Source organism: Bufo gargarizans, chromosome 5 (genome assembly GCF_014858855.1).
Source record: "Bufo gargarizans isolate SCDJY-AF-19 chromosome 5, ASM1485885v1, whole genome shotgun sequence".
Classification (NCBI taxonomy): Eukaryota; Metazoa; Chordata; class Amphibia; order Anura; family Bufonidae; genus Bufo; species Bufo gargarizans.
The window spans coordinates 159,382,991-159,396,351 of record NC_058084.1 but is presented as its reverse complement, the minus strand read 5'-3'; the positions used below and the strand labels follow the sequence as shown (position 1 = coordinate 159,396,351).

General features: G+C 40.8%; 1 protein-coding gene across 1 annotated transcript; it reads left to right on the top strand.

Annotated features, from left to right (window-relative positions):
- Positions 1-1,591: 1,591 nt before the first annotated feature.
- On the top strand, positions 1,592-2,515 carry LOC122939360 (olfactory receptor 49-like; the record flags this gene model as incomplete). The annotated part of the gene is made up of 1 exon (XM_044295424.1): positions 1,592-2,515. A coding segment is annotated over exon 1 (924 nt), but the record flags the coding sequence as incomplete, so codon positions are not given.
- Between the last annotated feature and the right edge of the window lie 10,846 nt (positions 2,516-13,361).

Genomic DNA, 13,361 nt, shown 5'->3' with positions numbered 1-13,361 from the left:
ACTCCTTCAAGACTGTTGGAAGAGCATTTCAGGTGACTACCTCTTGAAGCTCATCAAGAGAATGCCAAGAGTGTGCAAAGCAGTAATCAAAGCAAAAGGTGGCTACTTTGAAGAACCTAGAATATTACATATTTTCAGTTGTTTCACACTTTTTTGTTATGTATATAATTCCACATGTGTTAATTCATAGTTTTGATGCCTTCAATGTGAATCTACAATTTTCATAGTCATGAAAATAAAGAAAACTCTTTGAATGAGAAGGTGTGTCCAAACTTTTGGTCTGTACTGTATATATATATATATATATATATATATATATATAATGTATATATGTGATATATATATATATATATATATATATATATAATGTTTTTGTATGTTAATGAGTTGTGTGCATATGTCCACCAAGAGCAGGAATGACATCTGTATGCTAATTTTTATGAAATAATGCACCAGAAGCATAAGGTATTTGATCTACCAAGATGTAGCAATGATGGGAGCCTCATAGATTCCCAGGAAAGTAGAGTGGGGGAAAACCTAATGACACATGTGCCATTATCTAGGCATAACTCACTAGGGAGTAGGCATTGGGAACACGTATATGAACATCTGTATAAAAAGGCACACCATACAACATTAAATGGAGTCTCTCCTATGGGCCAACTCTGGTTGCCTAGGACATGTCCCTTCGCAGTCGTTTGAAACAGGAAAAGCCATTTCAGCTTAGACTCTTTTTCCTGTAAAAGTAAATGGATATGTGGGCTGTAAGATCAGCTAACAGTAAGTAACAGCTTATTGTTATTATTCCCTAAGCTTTATTTAGCTAAATAACATCAGTTTGTTATTATTAGTAGCTTTTCACAGCCCTTATTATATTCCATCTGTTACTGTACAGTTTGATGTTATTGATTGGTTGATTAGTATTGTTATACTACATTATTGTTATTTGGTGCTTATACTTTTCCTTTTATCATTTTCTTGTCTATTTTATGTCATTTATTAAAATTGTTATTATTATTATTTTAAAGTGTCCGTTTGTGATTATTGAATTACACATCCAGAGGTATCCAACCTTCAGATTGAAAGGCTGCACTTCCTACTTACCATTATAGAAGTCATTTCAGAGCTGTTGTTGCTTTTATCTGTGTAGTTTATAGGAGCCACTGCCATTGATAATAATTGGCATAGCTTGCTCCTTATTCATGAAATCTACCTAGGCCAGATCATACCATTTATTTCTTGCTGTCAACACATTCTTCAGCGCTGTAAAGAAATGGTTACTACCATGAGGCACACAGTCCAATTCTCCCTATCACACACATGACCATGCAAACAGGAGTAAATTATACAAACTCCATTTATCTGTTGCTCTTGGTAGGATTCCACCCATCTTTGCTTTTAATTACATTTTCCATCGATTTAAACTAGGAGAGGTAAGCCAAGACCTGTAATAGATATAGCAGATATCTGCAGTCAGCTGGGGCCTGCTACATCTGTACATGTCAGAAAGTATATACAACTATTTATATGATTTTATCTTATGGTTAAAAATATCATAATGTTATACTTTTTTATAGGATCTTCTTCAATAATGGAGAGAAAAAATGTTACAACAGTGACAGAATTCATTCTTCTGGGATTGCCTCTGAGCTACCAGTTACAAATCCTGCTGTTTGTGGTCCTCTCTGTATGCTATGTAATAACTATAGTGGGTAATACAACAATACTTGTAGTTAGCTTGACAGATGCTCAGCTTCATACTCCTATGTATTTCTTTCTTAGTAACCTGGCTCTGTTAGATATTTGTTTCACATCTGCTATTGTTCCTAAAGTGATTTACAATTTAATTAGTGGAAGTAAAACTATCACTTTTCATGGATGTCTTGCGCAGTCATATATCTACTTTCTCTTTGGCACTACAGAATTCTTGCTCCTGGCAATGATGTCTTTTGATCGGTACGTGGCTATCTGTCACCCTCTACGATATGGAGCTATTATGAAACCAAAGCTTTGCCTGAAGTTGATTCTGTGCTCCTGGATAGGAGGATTCCTTGACACAATTGCTCAAACCATCCTCACTTTCCGACTGCCATTTTGTGGCTCAAATATTATTGACCATTACTTTTGTGATGTTGCTCCTTTACTGAAGCTGGCATGTGGTGATACCTATCTTATAGGGATGTTGGACCTTATACTGGCATCATCTTTGGTCTTGGGATCATTGTTATTCTCCATGGTTTCCTATGGTTGCATTATATTTGCCATTACAAATATTTCTTCTGTAGCTGGACAAAAGAAAACATTCTCCACCTGTGCTTCACACCTTACAGTGGTATTCATAGTGTATGGGAGTTGCATCTTTATGTGCATCAATCCCTCCAAGAATTCAAAGATTGACTCCACCAAAATTGTTGCATTGCTTAACAGTATACTTACCCCTCTTCTTAATCCTTTAATTTATAGCTTTAGGAACAAGAACTTTAAAGATGCACTAAAACGCACAATAAAGAAGAAAACATTGATTTATAAAAAAAACATAGATAACACAATAACAAAAATGCAAAATAACAAAACATCAAAATTATGTTCACACTTGTGTTGTGACCAGAGGTGTAACTTGAAGCAACAGAGTCTGTAACACGGTCCCTTGGGTTACCTTTTGGTTACTGTCATTTTTAATTGGAAGACAATGCAGCATGCAGTGCTATTTTTCCAAACAAATATGATAGAATCTGTGACAGAGACACCAAACTGAGCCTCAAACACAGTAAATAGAGCCTAACTTGCAGTATGCCCAAATTTTGATGGTTTCTGTAGACACTGCTTGCTTCCCTGGGCTTAGGATTTGACGTCTAATTTCAATTGCAGTACAGAATGGATCACTATGCACCATTCTTCTAATCAGTCGACCCGTGAGTGCAAAGGTTGACCTGTGTGCCCCTCTTGCTGTCCTTCCAGCTCGTCATTGTTCTCCCATCCATACAACATTGAGCAGTGCTGACTTCTCAACCTAGGCATGTAGGGATAATATACAGTATGAGCGAAGTACTAAAAAATTTGATTCGGCTGCGTCGCCAAATTTTACCAAAAAATTTGCTTTGTGACATATTACTTTGTCATGAAGCGCATTTCTTTGTAAGTAGCAGGTGCAATGACAGGGAGTGGTGCAGGGAGTGGTGCAGGGAGCATTGTACCCCTCAGATGACACGATCATACATGATTGCAGTATCTGATAATAGTAATACAGTGTAAAATAAAAAAATAAAAAAATCATACTTACCTAATCCATTTGCTTGCAACGGGCCGGCCGCCGCCATCTTGATTGAAGATCTGGCACAAAATCTTGCGCGGCCCGTGAATCACGTCGGTCAGTGTGGTGACGTCATACGTCACAACGCACAGGATTTTGTGAGAGAGCTTTAATAAAGATTTGTTACGAACAAATGGAGGCGGTAAGTATGTTTTTGTTTTTTTACACTATTTCAGGTAAAATCGATTTGCTACCCCAAGGCACAAGAAAATTTGCCTTTGCAGCAAATTGAATTTCTCCTGAAATTCGGATCGAATTCCACTTTGTCGGGTTCAATTCCCTCAACACAAGTAGAGATCAACGATTCTATCTCTCTCGCTTTGTGACAAGTGATAAAAACTATTTGGTATTTTTCCCATTTGTGACCAACAGCCAGAGTTTAATATGACCTCACAGCACATGTCGACGTTTACTATATTAGTGAACTAACTGGTGGTCCAACCGGACCCATGTACGTCTTTTATCATGTGCTGTTATATCTTTTAAAACATTACTTTTATTTATTATTTCCTTTGAAAAACACTTATAGGTCAGTGCTAACAGAACTCAGACAGCTTAAAACTATCAGTGGCGTGAATCGCTCCCTCTTTTTTCTAAATCCCAGTGTTACTGCTGTTACCTCACAGCAATTGTATAGTGTCGATACCAACTGCGGCTTGCAGCTATCTAAATAATTGTACCTGAACTAGCTGTAATTAACGCCTGTTACCCACGCCACTGATAGTTTTAAGCGGTCTGAGTTCTGTTAGCACTGACCTATAAGTGTTTTTAAAAGGAAATAAATAAAAGTAATGTTTTAAAAGATATAACAGCACATGATAAAAGATGTACATGGGTCCGGTTGGACCACCAGTTAGTTCCCCAAGTGATAACAACTGGCTCATTGATGAGCAGGAGGCATCACACAAGCATGCAACATGACTTAGTTCAATTTTTGAGATTTCATGTGGCTAAAATATTTTTCAATTTGGCTTTTATGCTCCTCCCACACATCAAACATGCTTGAAAAGACAAATTTGCAGATCTTAGTAACACCTGCTACTTTCTTTATTGGCATAACCTTATGGCTTGTCCAGCTTTCATGCTGTAATTTCAATGTCGAGGAACGTAGATGTGTTCTGATAAATAAGAACATTAGGTATAGGGATATTCTGAGATTGCATTATAAATGATCTTTCCTTAGGATCCATATTTTTCTTCTGTTAGAGTACATTTTAATATTAATTAGGTAAGCAGGCTGCCTTCTTCATCGTGACTCATGCAAAGACAGAAAATGGGTCTGGCTTATCTGAGGAACTAAGCCACAAAGCTAGCCCCCTTCAAGCATGTCACCAACACAGAGAGGTGAAGGAAACTCCCTCCTGTGTCTCAACAAATGCAGAGAGTGGAGCTTCCTTGACTTGTGACAAAGGACCTGAAATCCGGACAAGAGTGCAGTTTTCATATTCAAACCATATTAGTACGTTTTCATCAGTATTATATTTGAAAAAACAAAAACTACAAAACAATCAAATAACTTTTAATGGCCCTGGACACCACTTTAAAAGGGTATTCTGGTAATAACAAATTATCACCTATCCAATGGATAGGTGATAACTCCTAGATGGCTGTCTGACTACTGGGACTCCCACAGAATACTAGGGTGGAAAAGTGATCATTTGTTATTATAAGAAGTTCCCTTTAATATGTTTACACTCACCTAAAGAATTATTAGGAACACCTGTTCTATTTCTCATTAATGTGATTATCTAGTCAACCAACCACATGGTAGTTGCTTCAATGCATGTAGGGTTGTGGCCCTGGTCAAGACAATCTCCTGAGCTCCAAACTGAATGTCAGAATGGGAAAGAAAGGTGATTTAACCCCTTAAGGACATAGGACGTACCAGTACGCCCTATTTCCCGAGTCCTTAAGCACCGAGGACGTACCGGTACGTCCTGACTTAAAATCGTAATTTCGGCGCCGCGGGGGTTAATCGGAACGGGATTTCGGCTGAAATCATTCAGCCGGCATCCCGTAACAACGCAGGGGGGGGTCATTTGACCCCCCCCCCGTATCGGCGATCGCAGAAAACCGCAGGTCAATTCAGACCTGCGGTTTTCTGCGTTTCAGGTCCATTCGGGTGTCCTGTGACCCGATGAACCGGAAAAAGACTGCGATCGGTGGCGTAATTATACACCACCAATCGCAGTCCGAGGATTTGGAGAGGCGGTGCTGGCCCTGGTGCTGAACACTGCTGTCCAGGGTGCTGATTGGTGCAGGGGAGAGAGGCGCGAGATTCAAACTTCCTGCGCTCCTCTCTCCTCTCCTCTTCCTGTCCAGCACCCTGACCGTGCAGCATCGTCCAGCACCAGCTCCTGTGTCCCCCTAATCGGCATCCATCACCCTCCTGCACCCATCGCCACCCAGGTAGGTTAGGGTCAGTGAGGGAGAGGCACCGTTAGGCAGGGAAAGAAGGGAAAAGTAAGTTAGAAAAAAAAATAAAAAGTACTTTTATTCCAAACTTCCATCTATCCATCTAACCCTAACCCAGACCCCCCCCTGCCACTTGCCCCCCCACCACCACTTTTTTTTTTCTGCGTGCGCCGGGTGTTCTCGGCCGAGGAGGCATATGCCCAGATTGCCTTCGACTCTGAGAGCCCCAGTGAGGATGAGGATGACCCCACATTCCTTTTATCATCCGCATCCTCCTCATCATCATCGGATGACGATGAGCCACCAAGGCGGCGGAGACGCCGCCAGGCGGAGCCAGGGGCCCCACATGCTAGGGATCCTGTGGCCCACACTAGTACGAGCCGCCCTGGGGTTCGTACTGGTTTCCCGGCCCACCAAATAAGTCCACCGGAGCCCCCTGCCGATAAACGTAGGTGGTGTCCCCCAGTGGACTTTGAGCCTGAGATTCCGGATTTCGCTGGCAATCCTGGAATCCAGATTCCCACAGTGGGGTTTACTGAAATAGACTATTTATTTTTTTTTTTTCAGTAACCCACTGGTGAATTTGATGGTGGAGCAGACGAATCTGTACGCCCAACAGTTCGTCGCTCAAAACCCAGGCTCAGTTTTGGCTAGACCCGGTGGCTGGACGCCGGTCAGTGCAGCCGAAATGAGGACATTTTGGGGCCTCGTGCTGCATATGGGTCTAGTCCAAAAACCCAGTGTCAGGCAATACTGGAGTGGGGACGTCCTGTACCAGACCCCACTGTACAGTATGGTCATGACACGTCACCGGTTTGAGGCCATCCGGAAATGTCTGCATTATTCCGATAATGCAGCATGTCCACCCCGAGGTGATCCTGCCTATGACCGGCTGTATAAGATATGGCCGGTCATCGATCACTTTGGGGCCACATTTCAGCAGGCCTACGTACCTGGAAGGGAGATCGCGGTTGATGAGTCTCTCGTTGCGTTCAAGGGGAGACTCAGTTTCCGCCAATATATTCCCACAAAGCGAGCGAGGTATGGCGTGAAGCTATACAAAATTTGTGAGAGTACCTCAGGGTACACTTTCAAATTTCATGTATGCGAGGGGCGAGATTCCCGTATTCAACCCCCAGAATGTCCCCCCACTCTGGGTGTTAGCGGGAAACTCGTGTGGGACCTTATGTACCCACTGCTGGATAGTGGTTACCACTTGTACGTGGATAACTTTTATACCAGCATTCCCTTGTTCAGGTCCCTTGCCGCCAGATCCACGTTCGCTTGTGGGACCGTGCGGAAAAATCAACGCGGCCTCCCTGCCTACCCCCTCCAGGTACCTATCCCCAGGGGTGAGACCCGTGCCCTTACCAGTGGAAACCTGTTGCTGGTCAGGTATAAGGACAAGAGGGATGTCCTTATGCTGTCCACAATCCACGGTAACAGCACCACCCCAGTCCCTGTGCGAGGTACCGCGGCAACGGTCCTCAAGCCCGATTGTATCGTCGACTACAATCGGTATATGGGAGGAGTTGATCTCTCTGATCAAGTCCTCACGCCATATAACGCCATGTGCAAAACCCGGGCATGGTACAAAAAAGTTGCGGTCTACTTGGTACAGGTTGCCATGTACAACTCTTTTGTACTATCCCGAAGCGCTGGCAGCACAGGGACATTCCTCCAATTCTATGAGGCAGTCCTCAAGGACCTGATCTTTTCGGACCGGGAAAGAGCAGGCCGGAGTACCTTGGGAACTGGATGCGCCCGGATCGTCCCTGGCCAACACTTTCCAGGTGTGGTCCCCCATACTGGAAAGAAGGGACGAACCCCAAAAAAGTGCAGAGTGTGTCACAAGAGGGGGATACGGAAGGACACCACTACTCAATGTGACACGTGCCCCGATCATCCGGGCCTCTGCATTATCGATTGCTTCAGGGAGTATCACACTTCCATGGAGTACTACATTTTTATAATCCCCAACAGTTCACTAGAGAACATAAAACACTATGGCTCTCAGACTTTGGAGACACGAAAACAATTTTTTTCCCCCAAAAAATATTAGTTTTAGTGCAGGCATCCTCAAACTGCGGCCCTCCAGATGTTTTAAAACTATAACTCCCAGCATGCCCAGACAACCTACAGCCATCATCAGGGCATGGTGGGAATTGTAGTTTTACAACATCTGGAGGGCCGCAGTTTTAGGATGCCTGCTTAGTGTCTCCAAAGTCTGAGAGCCATACATATTGGGCATCGTCGCGTGCGTAAAAGTCGTCGCTATAAAAATAACTTTTGACCAAACGCCTCGGATGAACGGTGTTAAAAATATAAAATAAAAACGGTGCCAAAACACCCATTTTTGGGCAAAATTTCAATTTGAATCCATTTTGCCGGTAATAAAGCAAGGGTTAACAGCCAAACAAAACTAAATATTTATTGCCCCGATTCTGTAGTTTGCAGAAACACCCCATATGTGGTCGTAAATGGCTATATAGCCGCACGGCAGGGCATAGAACGAAGGGAACGCCATACGGTTTCTGGAAGGCAGATTTTGATGGACAGTTTTTTTTTTTACACCATGTCCCACTAGAAGCCCCCCCTGATGTAGCCTAGACTAGAAACTCCAAAAAAGTGACCCCATCTAAGAAACTACAGCCCTCAAGGTATTCAAAAGTTACTTTACAAACTATGTTAACCCTTTAGGTGTTCCACAAAACTAAATAGCGAATGTAGAAACAATTTTAGAATTTAATTTTTTTGTTACATTGCCTCAAAAAAGAGTAATATAGAGCAACCAAAAATCAAATTTACCCCAAAAATAGTCCCAAAACAACAACCACCTTATCCCGTAGTTTCCTAGATGGGGTCACTTTTATGGAGTTTCTACTCTAGGGGTGCATCAGGGGGCTTGAAAGGGTACATGGTGTAAATAAACCAGTCCAGGAAAATCTGCCTTCCAAAAACCATAAGGCGTTCCCCTTCTTCTATGTCCTGCCGTTTAGCCAAATAGTAGTTTACCACCACATATGGGGTGTTTCTGCAAACTACAGAATCAGGGCAACCCATTTTGAGTGTTGTTTGGCAGTTAACCCTTGTTTTACTTCTGGAAAAAATTTATTATATTGGAAAATTTTCCAAAAAATAGAAATTTCTAAATTGTTTCTCCATATGCCATTAACTCTTGTGGAACACCTAAAGGGTTAACAAAGTTTGTAAACCCAGTTTTGAATACCTTGAGGGGTGTACTTTCTTAGATGGAGTCACTTTTTTGAAATTTCTATTCTAGGGGTGCAAGAGGGGGCTTCAAATGGAACATGGTATAAACAAAACCAGTCCTGCAAAATCTGCCTTCCAAAACCCATATGGTGTTCCACTCCATCTATGTGCTACCGTTCAGCCAAACAGTAGTTTACGACCACATATGGGGTGTTTTTGCAAACTACAGAATCAGGGCAACCCATTTTGAGTGTTGTTTGGCAGTTAACCCTTGTTTTACTCCTGGAAAAAATTGATTATATTGGAAAATTTTCCAAAAAATAGAAATTTCTAAATTGTTTCTCCATCTGCCATTAACTCTTGTGGAAGACCTAAAGGGTTAATAAAGTTTGAAAAAACAGTTTTGAATACCTTGAGGGGTGTACTTTCTTAGATGGAGTAACTTTTTTGAAATTTCTATTCTAGGGGTGCAACAGGGGGCTTCAAATGGAACATGGTATAAACAAAACCAGTCCTGCAAAATCTGCCTTCCAAAACCCATATGGTGTTCCACTCCATCTATGTGCTACCGTTTAGCCAAACAGTAGTTTACGACCACATATGGGGTGTTTTTGCAAACTACAGAATCAGGGCAACCCATTTTGAGTGTTGTTTGGCAGTTAACCCTTGTTTTACTCCTGGAAAAAATTGATTATATTGGAAAATTTTCCAAAAAATAGAAATTTCTAAATTGTTTCTCCATCTGCCATTAACTCTTGTGGAAGACCTAAAGGGTTAATAAAGTTTGAAAACAGTTTTGAATACCTTGAGGGGTGAAGTTTCTAGAATGGGGTCATTTTTGGGAGGTTTCTATTATCTAAGCCTCACAATATGACTTCAAACCTGAACTGGTCCATATAAATTGGGATTTTGAAGATTTCTCAAAAATTTCTAAATTTGCTTCTAAACTTCTAAGCCTTGTAACATCCCCAAAAAATAAAATATCATTCCCAAAATGCTACAAACATGAAGTAGACATATGGGGAATGTAAAGTCATCACAATTTTTGGGGGTATTACTATGTATTACAGAAGTAGAGAAACTGAAACTTTGACATTTGCTAATTTTTCAAACTTTTTGGTAAAAAATGTCTTTTTTTATGCAAAAAAATTAACTTTTTTGACCCAATTTTAGCAGTGTCATAATGTACAATATGTGACGAAAAAACAATCTCAGAACGGCCTGGGTAAGTCAAAGCGTTTTAAAGTTATGAGCACTTAAAGTGACACTGGTCAGATTTGCAAAAAATGACCTGGTCCTTAAGGTGAAAATGAGCCTGGTTCTTAAGGGGTTAAGCAATTTTGAGCGTGGCATGGTTGTTGGTGCCAGACGGGCCGGTCTGAGTATTTCACAATCTGCTCAGTTACTGGGATTTTCACGCACAACAATTTCTAGGGTTTATAAAGAATGTTGTGAAAAGGAATAAAAAACATCCAGTATGCGGCAGTCCTGTGGGCGAAAATGCCTTGTTGATGCTAGAGGTCAGAGGAGAATGGGCCGACTGATTCAAGCTGATAGAAGAGCAACGTTGACTGAAATAACCACTCGTTACAACCGAGGTATGCAGCAAAGTATTTGTGAAGCCACAACATGCACAACCTTGAGGCGGATGGGCTACAACAGCAGAAGACCCCACCGGGTACCACTCATCTCCACTACAAATAGGAAAAAGAGGCTACAATTTGCACGAGCTCACCAAAATTGGACTGGTGAAGACTGGAAAAATTGTTTCTTGAACATGACAATGAGTTCACTGTACTAAAATGGCCCCCACAGTCACCAGATCTTAACCCAATAGAGCATCTTTGGGATGTGGTGGAACGGGAGCTTCGTGCCCTGGATGTGCATCCCTCAAATCTCCATCAACTGCAAGATGCTATCCTATCAATATGGGCCAACATTTCTAAAGAATGCTATTAGCACCTTGTTGAATCAATGCCACGTAGAATTAAGGCAGTTCTGAAGGCAAAAGGGGGTCCAACACCGTATTAGTATGGTGTTCCTAATAATTTTTTAGGTGAGTGTATATCATAAATTCTGCTGTTTTCCAATGGCAGTGTAGCTGGACCTTTCAAAGTCTAAAATATTGGCGGCAGTCCATATGGTGAATAATGAGGCAAAGATTCAAGTGCTCCCTTGTATTCACCAATTTTTATTTAAACAAACAAAAACTGTTAGCCAGACAAGCCATGTGCCTTCTAAGACAGTAGATCCCTGTCACCTGTCTTTATTTTCTAATTCTTGATACTTATTGACTCTGATTGTAGTGAAGTAGCACCTTCAAGTGTGAATGCATTCCTATTATCTGGGGAAAAGCATTCTTGTGCACTTTTTGCCCCACCTATCCCACATGTGACTTTGATTAGGTGGCACATATAGCTATGTGTGCTCCAACTCTCATTGGTTGCTGGTGTACACAGAGGTAACTAGGAGCAGCACACTATTTTTGCAGGGTCTGCTCTCCTGAATGTAGATGCCTAACAGCATAGGTAGGTTTAGAGTAGGACCTGCCTGACTGAGACTACCTTGGAGCAGGTAGGTGGGCACAGATGTGTTTTGATCAAAATATATTGACTGAGAGTCTCAGATTTTATCATATTAGAGTGAGGGCTTAGTCCATATGTAATGTTGCATCTATTGTGTAAGTTCATTATTTTCTGTGATTTTTTCCTTATAAATGTTGTCATGTACATACGCATATTTAGTTATCATATTGTGCAGGATATTTTGTATCTTTTTCTGTGATTTTTTTATCCCAGGTTACAACCCACGATGTACGTGGGTTGCCCCTGCACAGTCAGACAGCCTCAGGTGTTGTGAGCAGTCAGTGCCTACAGTTGCCCGGTTAGAATGTTTTCAACATTATCACTGAATCACAAGAAAAGAGGGGACTATTAAAAATAAATAAATAAATAAAAAGGATAACCCCTTTAATAATGTTCTGGTAAAAAATAGAATTTCACAATCTTCACAGAAAGTAAAATTTCTGTTTATTTTGAAACCTTTAGCTACAAACATTAGTCTGACTTTACAATTTCAAGACATTAATGTTTATCCCTATGACTATGATCTGTGTACTTTTTTCATTTTAGTTCACATTTTTGCCTCCAGACAATTTGTTAGAATGAAAAAGCTCCATCAGAAGCCAAGTAGCCTTCTAAGACACAAGAGAGGTCCCCATCCAGTGTAGATGGTTACCAAGACTGCAAAATCATAAATAAATAAATACAAATAAATAAATAAAACAAAGGCTTAGATCTACTGAACAAACTGAAAAGCATTTTGTAAACCAAGAAATGCTCCAATTTAGCCTCCAGACCCACTATTAAAGGGGTATTTCCATCCTTTGAATCAGTTGTAATTAAATACCAAATAGCATAAATAATAATGTACTAAATATATTCATTTTTCAATCTCAAATCTTTTTTCAGATATCTGGACTTTGTTCTTTGTTGTTTTTATACTTGGTAGCCTATCGTTACAGCCACCACTCAGATACAGCAGTGGTGGCCGCAATTGTGCAGTTTCTAGCAGCTGTGCTCTTTTCCATGGGTGGCCAGACAAGAGAGAGAGTTCAGCACAGCGGTAATAGAAGAGAGAACCCAGTTCACCCTAAAATCTGCTGGAGCAAAGAGTTACTGTGATTCTGTATGAGCTGCTACCCATTTATGCCAGTATTGAATAACTCAACTCAACTTACTCATTTCAGTTCCTACCAATTATGAACTATTTGTGTATCTGCTAGTGATGAGCAGCATAGGCAATATTAGAATTTGTGATATTTCACAAATTTTGGGCCACATATTTGCCATAAGTTCGCAAATTTGAGAATTTGTAATTGCAAAAATCAGTAATGTAAGATATGCATATTGCGCATGCAATTTCATTACCTATAAAATATAATAAACAGACAATTACACAAAGGCTATATGCCAAAAGGCAGATACAGTATGTGCTAGCCAATAACCTATCCATAAGACAGGTACAGTCAGCATACCTTACAATGGCAGCCTTGTGCACTATGAGACATTCAAATTCAGCTCTCATCTGACTGAGAGCCAGTAAGCCTCAAAGTTGCTTGATTTAAGTTGGATAGCTTGGGGGGACCTGCACATCTAGATCATTATCATTAGGGTGACAAAAATTGTAAAAAAAAAAATTGGGGATGCCAGCTAACTCTTCTCTCAGTGCTTAGGAGGGCTGCATAACATTTTTCAGTTTTCTAATTGTCCTAATATTATATTCAATAACCTTTCTATACTGTTTTGCCATGTAAACTCATTTGCATAAACGTGAATATGGGAAAGACATACAAATTAGCATAATCTGCCTTGTTTTTCAGCTGATACACTATTTGCATGTCTTCCCCATATTCACGTTTATG